This window comes from Eulemur rufifrons, chromosome 28 (genome assembly GCF_041146395.1).
Source record: "Eulemur rufifrons isolate Redbay chromosome 28, OSU_ERuf_1, whole genome shotgun sequence".
Taxonomy (NCBI): domain Eukaryota; kingdom Metazoa; phylum Chordata; class Mammalia; order Primates; family Lemuridae; genus Eulemur; species Eulemur rufifrons.
This window is the reverse complement of record NC_091010.1, coordinates 40,077,469-40,091,963: the sequence shown is the minus strand read 5'-3', so window position 1 is coordinate 40,091,963 and position 14,495 is coordinate 40,077,469. Positions and strand designations below refer to the sequence as shown.

General features: G+C 39.7%; 1 protein-coding gene across 1 annotated transcript in view; it reads right to left on the bottom strand.

Annotated features, from left to right (window-relative positions):
• Positions 1 to 7,501, bottom strand: part of RPP30 (ribonuclease P/MRP subunit p30) — a 30,332-nt gene extending 22,831 nt beyond the window's left edge. The window contains exons 1-5 of the mRNA XM_069460349.1: positions 7,420 to 7,501; positions 4,652 to 4,707; positions 3,923 to 3,979; positions 3,440 to 3,514; positions 674 to 745 (exon numbers count right to left, since the gene is read on the bottom strand). Coding sequence (XP_069316450.1) covers positions 674 to 745; positions 3,440 to 3,514; positions 3,923 to 3,979; positions 4,652 to 4,707; positions 7,420 to 7,501 — 342 coding nt within the window. The remainder of the gene's footprint in view (positions 1 to 673; positions 746 to 3,439; positions 3,515 to 3,922; positions 3,980 to 4,651; positions 4,708 to 7,419) is intronic.
• Positions 7,502 to 14,495: the final 6,994 nt, after the last annotated feature.

Here is a 14,495-nt window from a genome sequence, read left to right as displayed (position 1 = left end):
TCTTCTCTCATAGGCAGCAGTATGTAGTAAGAAGGGCAGAAACTGAAGTGATTTTAGAGCTATTAATAGAAAGAGATGGACCATCATTTACCTAAGAGAAGTTTTGAATGAATGAAGCAGAGATAAAGAAATAAGAAAACTGGACAGGGTGCAGTGGCTCATGGCTGTAATCCTAGCACTTTGGGAGGCCAAGGCAGGAAGATTGTTTGAGGCCAGGAGTTTGAGACCAGCCTGAGCAAGAGTGAGACCTTGTCTACAAAAAATAGAAAAATGAGCTGGAGATGGTGGTGTGCATCTGTAGTCCTAGCTACTCGGGAAGCTGAGGCAGGAGGATTGCTTGAGCCCAGGAGTTTGAGGTTGCAGGGAGCTATGATGATGCCACTGTGCTCTAGCTCCAGCAAAAGAGCTAGATCCTGTCTTAAAAAAAAAAAAGTAAAGAAACAAGAAAATTCAATGGGCTCTTTCAAACTGAGCCCATCAAGTGTCTAGCAAGACGAATAAAACAAAACAAAAACAAGCCAGTTAAATATACCCCTGTGAAATTCTAGACCTCTAAGTGTAAATGAAAAATCTTTAAAGTTTCCAGTTGAGGCTAAATAGGTCACCTACAAAAGTGTAACATCAGACTTCTTATGTAAAATCATAAACACTATTTTCCTTATCTATTACTCACATGAAAAAGTTTTTCTGTCTTTGGAAAAACTGCAACAATATCATAGAGCCGGACCCTTGAAGAAGTTGCTCTCTAGGAATGTAAAAAGAATGTTATCATTCAGTAACAAAAAATATAAACATGACATTCAGCTTAATGATCTAACTACACTTATATTTCAATCATGTAACATCGCTAATATGCTACTGACATTTCTGCTTTGCTTTGTATGTTGGCAGAAAAGATCTTCTAAGCACATGAGAATTTAGATATTACACAAACAACCATCACACCAATCATCCTCCTCCAATCCTTCCTACATTTGTTTGTTTTAACCACGTACCACACATTGTGTTTGAGATATAAAAATCAAATTAGATAGCCCTTGATCTTACAAACTAGCGAAGGAGCTTGCCAGACATTTACTCAGCACTTACTGTGTGCTGGGCACTGGGGGCACAAAATCATTAAGGCATATGTCTGCCCTCAATGGAATTTACCATTTTTTTTCAGACAAAAAATATACATGACAAAGTATAATGTGCATAGAGCAAATATACATGATTAAGTGTTTGACGCAATTAAATTCACAATCAGAATACTGTTAAATACAAATTAAAATGCTAGATACGCAAGAAAATACGTGAGAGTCCTAGGATATAAGAGAAATATCTTGGTTAAAGACAAATAGAGAGTTGTTTATAAAAGAAAATCTCTAACCTATATTGTACGAGTTTGTATGTGAAAAGACTAGAAAAACGTATATTCAAATGTACAATCTCTGAATGATGGGATGTGTGATATTTCTTCTTTGCTAGTTGGCACCTTATAAATTTTTACAATCTGGTTATTTTGTAAAGAGAAAAGGTATAATAAAAGTTAGAGGAGGGTGTGAGAAGAGCAGCAGGTGCCGTGTTTAAGCAAGTAAGAGGGCCTACTAGGCAGACCTGTGCTGAGACAGGGCAGGTTCCCGGTCTCAGGAAAAGCTAGGATCCAGGATTCTCTCTCCTCCACCTGCCTGCTCCAATTTGGGAAGGAGACAAAAAGGGACTACCAGTATATTCATGATAACAAGAATAAATTAAAGTCTTTACAACTTATCAAAAGACTATTTATGTTTACCCTGGCCTAGAGAACCAGAATGCTGCCTTGCAGTTGTACAAAAATACCAAAATTTGCCTTTCACGGTTTCTTTAGCAATGCTAACTATTATAAAGAGGGGCAGCCTTTCCTTGATTACTCCTGTTCTAGGACGGAAATGTCCAACTTAGCTAAAGATAAAACCATTCACCTTCTCAGGGATCTCACTTTCTCTCTCCCCAACTGTATCTTTCCTATCAGCAGGCATACTCACACCTCTCTCATTTACCAAACAGAATCTCCTTATACAGCAGATTCTCATCCACCCACCAGCCTATGCTTTCCATTCTGCTATGGAAATTTCTCAAGCAAAGTCAGCATCACAAACTATCTGAATTTTCTCACAACCCTATCATATCATTTTGCTAAAGCAGACAATGACTTCCCTGTCAATAAATCCAAAAGACATTTTTTTAGCCCTTGTCCTGCTTGACGACTCAGGCATATTGATGCTGCTGACCTTCCCCTCCTCCTCTTCTGTTTTCACTTTCCTCATCGTCCTCCTACTTCTAGGGTAGTCCCTCCTCAGTCTCCAATCCTAGTTCATCCTCTCTTTCAGCGTTAAACAGTGAAATTCCTCAGGACTCTGTTCTAGACCTCTTTCCACATCACATTTTGCCTAGGGAGTCTCATTCATTCCCATGATTTCAATTACTCTTTACAGGTGACCACTTCCAAAGTAGCATCTTTAATTGGGATCACTCTTCTGAGGGCCACACCTTTTTTCCAACTGCCCATTTGACAGGTTCCACTGGAACTCTCACAATAACTCATCATGTCCCAAACATGATGCCCCCAAAACTGCTTCTCTTTGTTATGTCCCACCTCAGGAAATGGTACTATCTACCTACCTGGCTGCTCAGGCCATCATTCTATATCCACTCAATGAACAAATCCCATCAATACTCCCTCCTGAATGTCTCTCAAATCCTCTCCTTAACTCCAAGCTCATAATTTTACTCCCTGGTTAAAACCTTGAAGGTGTCTCCCCTGCTCTTGGAATCCTCACCCAGGCCTACCTCCCTAGCTTCATCCCAGGTAGTCAGCTCACTAGGCTTGGCTCTACTAGTCTTGTTTCACTTCCCAGAACATACTGTGTTTTCCCTGGCTTCAGGACCTTTGCATAATTCAACCTGTGGGAACAGTCTCCTTCTTGTCACCTATATAACATTTACTGATTCTTAAGTCCCCCAGCTTGAACATTAACTTACTCAGGTTACACACTCCCAGAGCATCCTTTGTTTATCACCTCTTCCCTTTTAAACATTCCTCATATTTGTAATTATTATCTGTTCAGTGCTTGTCTTGCCAATTAAACTATTAATATAAGCTTTATAAGTTTAAGGATCTTGTCTATATTATTCACAGCAATATTCCCAGCACCCACCTTTGTCTGGTTCGTGAGTTCAATGAATAACTGTTGTCAAGGGATTCTTTAACTGTGGTATCACTATACATGTGCTGTGAGTAGGTAGACTAGACGTGTTAACACTGTGTGAATTCCGAGGACAGTGAACGCAGGCAGGGGTCATGGTTTGGGGGGATGGGGGAGATGTAAGAATGGGGCAGGATAAAATGCAACACTGTTCAACATTAATCAGTACAACTTACAAGGCCAAAAGGAGAGGGGGGAAATAATTAACTTACCAAAACATTGCAGTGTGATGGATCCGAAACAATAATCGTTAATCTAGTTAAAATTTTAATTGGTCTTGATTTTCCCTGTATACAAAAACATGCTATCAGAAAAGCACAGAATACAACTGATTGATTTTCCTCTTTACCAGTGGAAAGTATTCATTAAAAGGTACAAGCTATAAGGGATAGTGAAGATCAATAAAACCCAGTCCTTGTTCTCTGGCAATTTATAATACAGCCAGAGAAAAGATGTATGTATATTAAACTATATAATGAAACAATCTGAAAGTTGTAGGACTTCAGGAAAGAAGATCATCAAAGAAGTACTGGACTGATAGTAACAAAACATTTCATGGAAGAGCTGAGCCTTGATGAAAAGGTAAGACTGATAGGCAGAGGAAGGCACAGCTCAGGTTAGAGAATAGCACACATAATTAGGTATGTTTTAATTGAATAAATAGGTATTATGCTTCCTAAATAACAAACGCCTACCTGTACAACTGGCAAAGTTGTGAAAAGTTCAGAAACAGCTATTGGTTTTTCAATTTCCTACAACAAACAATAAATAGTCAACACAGATTGTACATGTTAATGGCATAAAGCATAATGGAAAACTTACAATGGGTTCTCAGAAAAAAAAACATATATATATATATATACACACACACACACACACACACACACACATATACACATATATATTCTTTTAAAAAGAAAGAAAGCTGATTTCTGGTACTAAGAAAGACTAAATAAACTTTTTATAATTATTATTAAAGAAACCTGAATAGTGAAGAACATCAGTAAACAGGAAGGGATAAAAACTAATTTTTAGACTGAAATAATCTATAGGATACAGTTGTTGATCTAAAGAGAAATACACATATTAGTCTGTTTAAGAGCTAATGAGTCCACGTCAATACAAAGGACTAGATATTGTGATTACAGTCAGTAACAATGCACTTTTTAAACATTATTGAAACAATTAACATCAAGTCAACAAGTCAACTTCAAAAATCCTTACACTGTGCCCCAGTACTTCACAAGAAAGCTTCATTTGTATAAATATGCATCAGTTCAACTGTTAACATATAAGAAAATAATAGTGTACAAAGGACTGCATTTAAGAAATATGCTGATCTGTGGCTCCCACATTGCTAATACACACACCAATAATTATACTTATTATTGCTTCACTTATTAGCGTCAGAAATCTTATTTTACCTGTTTCTTTTCCTTAAAGTCAACAACATGATTGATAGCAACAACTGAATAGCCAACTGAAAAGAAAAATTGAACATTCTTGTTAAACATAACGACCTCTCCTTCTTGTACACATAGGCCCAACCTGATTCTAGATGTCAAGACTAGGAGGAAGTTTGCGGAGTGGTTATGGGTGAAAGCTCTGGTGTCAGACTACCTGCTTTCAAATCTAAGTCCTACCACTTAAAGTTACTCAATGTTAAGTTTCAGGTTATCTGTTAGATGGTGATAATAACAGCACTTACTTCATAGACCTGTCATGAGAATTAAATGAAGTAACACACGTAAAGGTATTTGAGAACAGTGCTTGACACACAGTCAGGGCTTTGTTTAACCATCGTGATTTATTATTGGCATGATACTAAAGACCCTTTTATATCTCTTTGTGTCTCTCCTTTCCAACCATCATTCTCTTTCATATCCCTTTGTTCATTTTCATCCCATGAAGTTTATGCTTTTTTCACTGTCACATTTATTCTTGCTCATTTCTTTTGTCTTTTACCCTTCTACTTCCTTTAGAGACCCCTTTCCTAAGGAGAAATGAAGTAATGGCTCCCTCACACCACTGCCTGCTCCCTTTTGAGCTGCCCACCATCAATAGATTGGGAACTCTTTGAGGCCAATGGCTGTCTTTATCATCCTCATCACAGCACTGTTCTGGATATTTGGCTTACTAAAAATACATCTAAATCATGACTGCTATCTTTTAAGCTTTTAAAACATCAATGGGGATGACAGGAAATTAATATTAAAATATGATACATATTAATGCTAAAATAGTGGTCCCTTCTTTCATCAGTTTGTCCAACTTCCTTCTTTCCTTCCTCCTGCAAGTATTTATTGAACATGCGTTATTTCAGAGGTCCTATACCAGGTACTGAGCACAGAGGGTAAATAATACAATCCTTATCCTCAAGGAGCTTACAGTCTCCTTGGAGATAGTGATCTTTAAAAACAAAAACTAGAAATGTGCCCATACTTTGGGTTTCCCCCTTCACCCAGTCAAATCAGCCAGCCACACCTCCTCTCCATTGTTCTTTACCACACTCCTAAGTCTACTCTAAACTTTCTTGATATACCTATTTGGGATACCGTTTTGGCCATTAAGTAAAGTCTCTCCTGTCCTTCTGAAATGTCAACTAGATTCTGTTTTCCCACAAAACTTTTTTCTAGACTACTCCTCTTCTGGCATCTTAGGAGTACTTCCCCAATTAGTCTTTGGTGTATTTTTATCTATAAAGAATATTCCTGAAGTTTATCATAGGTTTCTTACATCCCATCATAAACTAAGAACCGGGGCTCTGTCTTCTTTATTCTTTGAAAATTTTCATTCACCAAACAGCTGTCCTTTGCCTTTTGACTTGCAAGTTGAGGTGACTTTCTGTCATATGTCACGAATTTCATTTAATTTTTAAAGAAATAAAGACCGGCTGACAATGTACATAAATTACCACACCTCTTTCAAGCATATTTTAAATTGGGACAATTCTCTAAAGATATCATTATAACTTTTCTTTTCTGCATTTATTTTTTAAAAGGCGTTCAGTTTATTTATTCCATAGGCATTAATTGAGTAATTGCCATGCACAAGTGCCTGCGGAGTAACCATGTTAAGCATAGTAAATAAATAAAAGAATAAGACATGGCCTCTCTCTAAAGAAGCTTATGGTGTATTAAAAAGGTGATGGCACCAGGAAAAGCTTCATTAAGGAGGTAATACTTGCGACAAGCTACACCCAGGAAAATTTATTTTACAGAAACTATCAAAGAATATTAGCACTAAATGGCCCAGATCATGTCTACTTTCCTCCTTCTAATGATGAGAAAAGTATGTCCTAGAGAGACAATGCAAATCAGTGACAGCAATGGAAAGATAAAGTCATTTTCCTGAGGATACTTCATAAAGGGGACAAGAAGAAACGGTGTGATTCACTTTGCTAAAAAGTAGCTGTTCTAGCACCACCTCTGAAAAGTGTTAGTAATCAGCTCTTAGAATGAGCTGAGAACTGTCTCAGAGGAACTAGATGTTACTGCACGAACCTCGTTCATCTTTTAACCTATCTCCACATTTTGCAGTCTAAGGAAGACAGAAACCATGACTAACTCCAACGATTAAAACAAGGTTTCAGCTCTCAGGGCTTTCGCTCCCCTTCGATTCAAATATGAGTAGCATCCTAACATTTTAGCCATGCTGTGCCCTCCCCCCGCCTACTGCCTAGTATGTCCTCCAGCCCCACCTACCCTCTCTCTAGATAATATTAACCCGACACTCACACCCCCATGTCCACCCACTCCTCTGAGCCTCCACAGCACTCCCTGTCTGTGCTCCAGCTTCCTGCATTCGTTCAGCCATTGTCGTGAGAGTTAGGAAGGGCTGATACTGAAAACTCTGGCTTAGAATACTATCCTAGGAGTCTAGCTCTGGCTTCTGCCATCCATCAGCTGTGGGGCCCCACGCAAATCTCTCGCCCTTGTTGGGACTTAGTTCCCTCAATTTTCAGGGAAAAAAAGGGCTAGAGGGGACAACAGTCCCCCTAGAATGTTTGAGTTTCCCGCGCCTAGGATCGGAGCAACACCGCGGCTGGCATCGGTCTCCAGGGACATCCCAGAGATCCCAGGAGACCTGAACGAGGCCTGACAGGAAACAGTTCCTCCCGGGCGTGGCCCGACGTTCTGGGAGACAGCAAAGCTGGGCAGGCGCCGCAGCCCACGAAGCTGGGGCGACTCACGGTGAGCAGCGGTCTCCACGAGTCCGCGCAGAGCCTTGAGGTCCGAACCCGCTCGCAAGTCCAAGTCTGCAAACACCGCCATGCTGCAGTCCCATGACAGCCCGCGCGCGCCTGTCTGCGCAGCCGCCGGGCCCGCCCCTCCAAGGCATGCTGGGAGTTGTAGTTTACCTACTAAACCTGTCTGTCCCTCCAGCCGACTATTTTCCTTTAGGGATTCGCAGGTGCTTACTTTGCCTTGCCTTCAAGTACCAGCAAAAGTTACTGTGTTGAATCAACAGCTTCAATCCTTGTTTGTCTTCTGCTGAATGACAATGTTTGGTTCCTCCTGGAGGGATTCCAATCCCCCAGTATTCCTCCTATACAATAACGTAAAAAGCGATTCATTCGAAATCCGCCCACAGCAATCTATCGATCAGAGACTTCTGCTAATACCGGAAGCGCCATTTAAAGAGTCGTAAAGAACCCGTTTTTCTTTTCTTTCCCTACAATCCATTCCGTTGCTTAAAAATAACCTAACGGGAAGGGTGTGTGTGTGTGTGAGAGAGAGAGAGAGAGAGAGAGAGAGGGAGAGGGAGAGACGGACTGATTCTGAACCTAAGACTGGCCCGAGACAAGGCTCTTTTTGCCCAATCAGAACAGGCGGTGTCAAAGCGTGCAGTTCTCTGTTACAGTGAACATCTTCAACCACAAGATGGCAGGGCTCTCTCTAGCATGAGCAGCTGTTCGAGCCAACATTGTTTAGCAAAGGCAGGTTTGAGAGGGGAGGTGAAAATAGAAATGTTTTACAATTTTCTATGTGAGAAATGTACAAGGTGGTGTATATCCCACATATTTGCTGTCTCCACTTTTTTGACTTCGTGTAAATGAACGATTTAAGATTGGTAATCGATTATCCTACAACATAAAATTGTGGAACTATAGTTTACATCAGTGCTCTCAAACTATCTGATGAAGGGCCATGTTCCCCTTTCCTTCTCTCCTTCACTCTCCAGTTCTTCACAGACCAGCACGTGGTCTCTAATGCATTACTAGTAAGCAGCCTGGCCTCATGAGATTCATACATTTGACAAAATCCGAACTGCCCTATACCTGCCTGAGTAAGAAGAGTCCAGTGATCAGGACTTGGATATCAGGACAATGCCAAAGTGCTGTAAACGTTTCTGTATTTACTGATCGTACACAGTTCACAGATAGTCTCCAGTCTACGCAGCACACCATAAGTAATACTCCTTTACACATTTTCTTGTTGGTCTCAGAAGGCTTGGGTACTAGTGGGGGAACTACATGTGAATCAAGGTGGTTAGGTTCAATTCTTGCCCAGAGTACTGCCTCCTAAGCAAAGCCAGCAGAGAAGAGAGTTGTGGGGAAGGGAGGAGGGAGAAAAAAAGAGGGAGAACAAAGGAAAGAGAAAGCAAGGGAGGAGAGGGAAGGAAAAAGAGAAGTGGAAGAGGGGAGTAAAAAAGGGGAAGAAGAAAAAGACAAGATAAAATAGGGAAGATGAACAGGAAAGAGGGGTCAGAAGTTGGCCTGGAGGGGTGGCTGAGGCAGCAAGGATCTTAAATTTGGAAAGGACCCTGGAAATTTCTCACTGGAAGATAAGGGTACTGTACAGTTATTAATATTATAAGTACTTTACATTTATTATCTGATTTAATCCTTACAACAGCCAATGAGAGAGATATTGCTATTTCTGTTATAGCAAGGAAGAATCCTGGGCTCAGAAAGGATGGCTCTTGAGTCATTTTCTATTCTGTGGGGAGCTTAGAAAGAGAGGGTGGTTTTTCACATCCCAAGCAACTTTTGGACCCTTCTCAGTCTGCCAGAAGACTTCTCTTTCTTGGGCTGTGTGTGGACTTGGGCTTGTGCTTGATTAGTTTGTGGCCTTATCCTCCATTCATTTGGGTCACCCTTCCTGAGTGAGCTGAGACACACTCCACCTAACCCATCCTCTTGCTGCTTAAGGCTGAAGAAGGAGCCAGGCAAGAAAGCCATGCTATAACATGACATGCACAGATGTGTTGGGAGGACCTACCAGGGTCTTCTCTTTCAATTTGAGGGGGAAGTTTGGGAGATCTGAAGAGGAAAAGAGGCAGTTTCCCTGAGGGGGTAATGCTTGAATTAAATTTTGATTTATAAAGTTGAAGAGAAACATGATACAGGTATCTAGTGGGTATCTGGAGCTGCACAAAGCAGGTGGTATTCAGTCAAAAGTTGCTGATTGAATGAATGAACTCATGACCTCTTGTTCAACTTCATGCCCATGTCAATAGGACTGTAGCACTGTTGGATATATTAAATTATCTTATCACATGGTGACAAATTCTCTGAACTGTGCATGTAGTGCACTGGCATGTTACACCAGTGACACACACAGAACACTCCTCTTGTGTCCTAAATGATGGACACTTACAGGAGTCCTTGGGGAGAGTACAAAAGACACTCTACCTCCAGGCAGACATTACATTTGCCCTATTCACCACAAAGCTGGGAAGTCTGTGCAGTGAACTATCTGCCTAATCTTTTCCTAAAGCCCTGATAAAGCACATCAGAGGGGTTAATTGCTAAGCCTAGAACTGTAGTAGGACTCCACAGGTTATCACCAGTCCAGGGAGCCCTCACAATAATTCTTCCCTCATTGGGAAAGCTGATATTGAAGGCAGAAAAATCAAATAAAAAGGTAAAAAAAAATTCTTCCCTCATCTTCTTGCCTTCCCCCAGAAACTCTTGTAACTGACCTAGTATCATTAGAATCTGTCCAATTTCTGTGCTGGTGTAATCTATTCTTGCTTGCAATATTAGGGTTTTTTTTTTTTTTTATAAGTGCAGTTATGATGAAAGTGAAATATTTCTTATACTCATATGTCTATAAAAGTTTAAAATAAAAGACAAATGTAGAATGTTTATATGCTACAAAAAAATTAACATGAGAGCATGCTCAATTGTGAAAATAAAGCGTATTCCTACCTTTTTAAGATGCGAAGTATGCTTGGTTTTTTAAAAATACAACTTAACACATTAACTGCCATGTGAGTTGTATTTAACTTATGCTAGTTTTGAGCCAGGGGCCTCGTGAAGCAAAACCTAGGCAGAATCCTGCAGTTGGTTCATGAAAATCTTACTTATCGATGTCCTTATTGTTACAATTCATATTGATAAATTAACTCTCAAAATGTGGATTAAATGAATAGAAGTCAATAAATTTCATTTCTCATTAAATTTTTCATCAAATAATAAAGGATCATTTTTTTTCAAATTTTTTATTCTATTTCTGTAATAAAACATTATGGTCCCAAGGAAAAAAATTTTTTTTTCTGGTGTAGTAGTCAATGTGTTAAGAAGCCATTATGAAAGAAATCAAAGGACGAACTATGACTGGTATGTGGAAAAATGCATGATGATAAATTTAATGAATGGAAAGAAGAGGACAGAAATTGTTGCTGAAAGTTCAATACTTGTCCCTGAGGCCAAATCAGTGAAAATGAAGAACGAGGACAAGTGGTTTGAAGAAAAGGAAAGAGTTTATTAATTTGCTGGCAGATAAGGAGGGCAGTGGACTAATGTTCCAAAGACTGCCATCTTGCCTTTAAGCAGAAAAACAGGGCTTTTTAAAAGCGGGGGTTTCGGACATGGGGCTTGGGTCTATGTCACATGTTGTGGCTTCGGGCTATTGTTGTTTAACTACGATTGGTGGTTTTAGTTGATCTGTGACAATCTGATGACTCTTGTCTGGATAATTCTGTTGAGGCATGTCCTGTGGTTTAAGATACTAGAAAACAAACAGCAAAGAACATTTTTCTGCCCCTTTGATTACTGGCCTAAGGCACAAATGCAGGTTTTAATTCCCAAAAGGGTGGGGGGGAGGTTTAAAGAAACAACTCATAAAACATTTCATTGCCCTTTTTCAGATCTTTACCTCTGTTACAAAATTTCAACAGGGTTGGTTTTTTAATATAAGTAAAACAACTGATTGTATTAGGGTTCTCCAGAGAAAAGAACCAATAGGATGTTGGTTCACATGCACACACACACACACACACACACACATACATACATATCTAGAGAGAGAGAGAGAGAGAGAGAGAGAGAATGATTTATTTCAAGAAACTAGCTCAAGTGATTATGGAAGCTGACAAGCCCTACAATCAAGTCAGCAAGCAGGTGACACAAGACAGGTGAGGGCATAGTTCAAATCTGAGTCCAAAGGCCTGAAAACCAGAATTGCTGATGATTTGGGCTGGACTATAATTCCAGTCCAAAAACAGGGTGTCTCAAGACCAAGAAAGAGTTGACATTTCACGTTGAGTCCAAAGACAGGGAAAAGTTGATGTCCCAGCTTGAAGGCAGTCAGGCAAAAGGAATCATCCCTAACTCAAGGGAAGGTCAGTCTTTTGTTCTATTCAGACCTTCAGCTCATTGGATGAGGCACACTCACATTAGGGAGGATAATTTGCTTTCTTCAGTCTACCTATTCAAATGTTAATCTCCAAAAACACGGTCACAGACACACCCCAACAATGTTTGACCAAATACCTGGCACACCATGGCCCAGTCAAGTTAACACATACAGTTAACCATCTCAGCAAAGCTGTCTTTAAATTGTTAAATTAAAAAAAAAATTTGCTTCCATAACAAACTTTGTACTGAAGGCAAGTTTACAAAGAATGTTTATTGAAGGCAAAAGAAAGAATAGGTCCTAAACAGAAACTAGCATTTACAAATGTAATACTATACATTTTATTGCTCAGTATATTGTAAATATGGCCTAGTACTTGCAGGACAAGTTATATGAAAAAACTGAGTTATTTCTGGCATTTTTCATTGCAGCTGATAAGAGAATAGAAACCTAAAGGCTAGTAATGTTGTTGAGAATTTTGACATGACTAAAATTTTGGGGGGAACAGTGCTCCAAAAAGGCACATTAGGAAATGGCTTATTTTTGTGTATAGAAAAGAGTTTGGAGAATTTTAAAGTAGACTTGTCAGAATTGGTAACAATAGTTGCAGATGGGACTCTTCAAGGATCAGTGTTAACATCAGACTTATAAAACATAAGCACAATGTGACAAGATTTTGTCAAGGCCCGGCGCGGTGGCTCACGCCTGTAATCCTAGCACTCTGGGAGGCCGAGGTGGGCGGATTGTTTGAGCTCAGGAGTTCGAGACCAGCCTGAGCAAGAGCGAGACCCCATCTCTACTAAAAATAGAAAGAAATTATATAGACAGCTAAAAATATATATAGAAAAAATTAGCCAGGCATGGTGGCACATGCCTGTAGTCCCAGCTACTCGGGAGGCTGAGACAGGAGGATCCCTTGAACTCAGGAGTTTGAGGTTGCTGTGAGCTAGGCTGACGCCACGGCACTCACTCTAGCCTGGGCAACAGAGTGAGACTCTGTCTCAAAAAAAAAAAAAAAAAAAGATTTTGTCAAGATACAGAATTTAAGCCAATTTATTGTACCATTAAGCAGAAACCACTTTGAGCTCTGAATTTAAAAACCATACAAATAACAGCTAAAGCATTACCCATGGACCATACACAATCCATGCTCCATGCTGTTTGAAACATTTTCTTCTCTTGACTTTAAATAACTACTTTCTCTTGGTTCTCCTTCTGATGCACTGGCCTCTCCTCCTCAGTCTGTGGTTTCTCTTCATCTCCCTGACCTCAGGTTGTTGGTACATCCCAGGTTTGATTCTCAGGCCTCTTCTGTATCTGCTCTTCCTCTTGAGAGATCTTCCCCTGAACTTGTACCTGCCTAGCAGACATCACTTGAATGTCCAGTAGGATCTCAACTTAACATGTTCTTTTAAAAAAGAACTCCTAAAAGAAGAACTGGTATGCATTAGATGATGATTAATGTTGACTCAATTAATGAATGATTGCTACCCTTATCTATTTTTTAAATTGAGGAACTTAATTTTTCTTTTCATTAGAAGTCATTCAGGTTCAGACTATGGGAGCTGACAACGTCCAATTTGTTTCTTAAAAGCTTTCCATGTAAGTTCTCTTGTGGAATGTGCGTTGCTGAACAGACTGCCCACTAGGGGGTATGCGTGCACCACTTACGTTTCAGAAACAGTCGTGGTTAAGAAAAAAACGGAAAATTAATAAAATAATTAAGTGCTCTTAGCTGTACCCATTGCCTGATTTTCTATTTATCTTGTTTGAAGGAAATTTTTAAAAGGTTCCATTGATTTTGTAAAAAGAATAAAAATTTTCTAAATGGAAAGAACCAAAGGAAAAAAAACATACATTTTTAAAGTCAGCATTAAGAGGTAATTCAGGGACAAGTGTGGTGGTTCACTCCTATAATCCTACCACTTTGGGAGGCTGAGGCAGGAGCATTGCTTGAGCTCAGAAGTTCGAGACCAGCCTGAGCAAAAGCGAGACCCTATCTTTACTAAAAATAGAAAAATTAGCCCAGCATCGTGGCATGTGCTTGTAGTCTCAGCTACCTGGGAGGCTGACGCAGAGGAATTGCTTGAACTCAGATTGAGGTTGCAGTGAGCTATGATGACACCACTGCATTCCAACCCAGGCAGCAGAATGAGAGCTTGTCTCAAAATAAATAAATAAAATAAATAAATAAATAAATAAATAAAGAGTGCACACAAGAGTAGCATGATTAAAGGATGCATACATCTGAATTAAAACAAAACTCACAAATCACTTTTAGGCGAAAGAATTATTTTAAAATAGGAATGATTCTTGCTTATAGTCATTATTCTGTACTCAATTCATTTGACAAATGTTTACTGAGCGTCGTAATATGTGGCAGGAATGAGAAAATATCACCAGGGGTGGTGGCCTGTGCCTGTACCCTCAGCTTCTCAGGAGGCTGAGACAGGAGGATGCTTGAGCCCAGGAGTTTGAGGTTGCAGTGAGCTACCAAGATGCCACAGCACTCTAGCTGGGGTGACAGAGTGAGACTCTGTCTCAAAAAAAAAAAAAAATTTCCCTGCCTTTGGAGTTCACAGTTTAATGGAGAACAGAGTCATATAAAGTATTAGCATAATTAAGAAAGATGTGAAAAAAATGTTTTAAGAGCTCACTTAAAGAATGAGATTAGCTGTGGTGA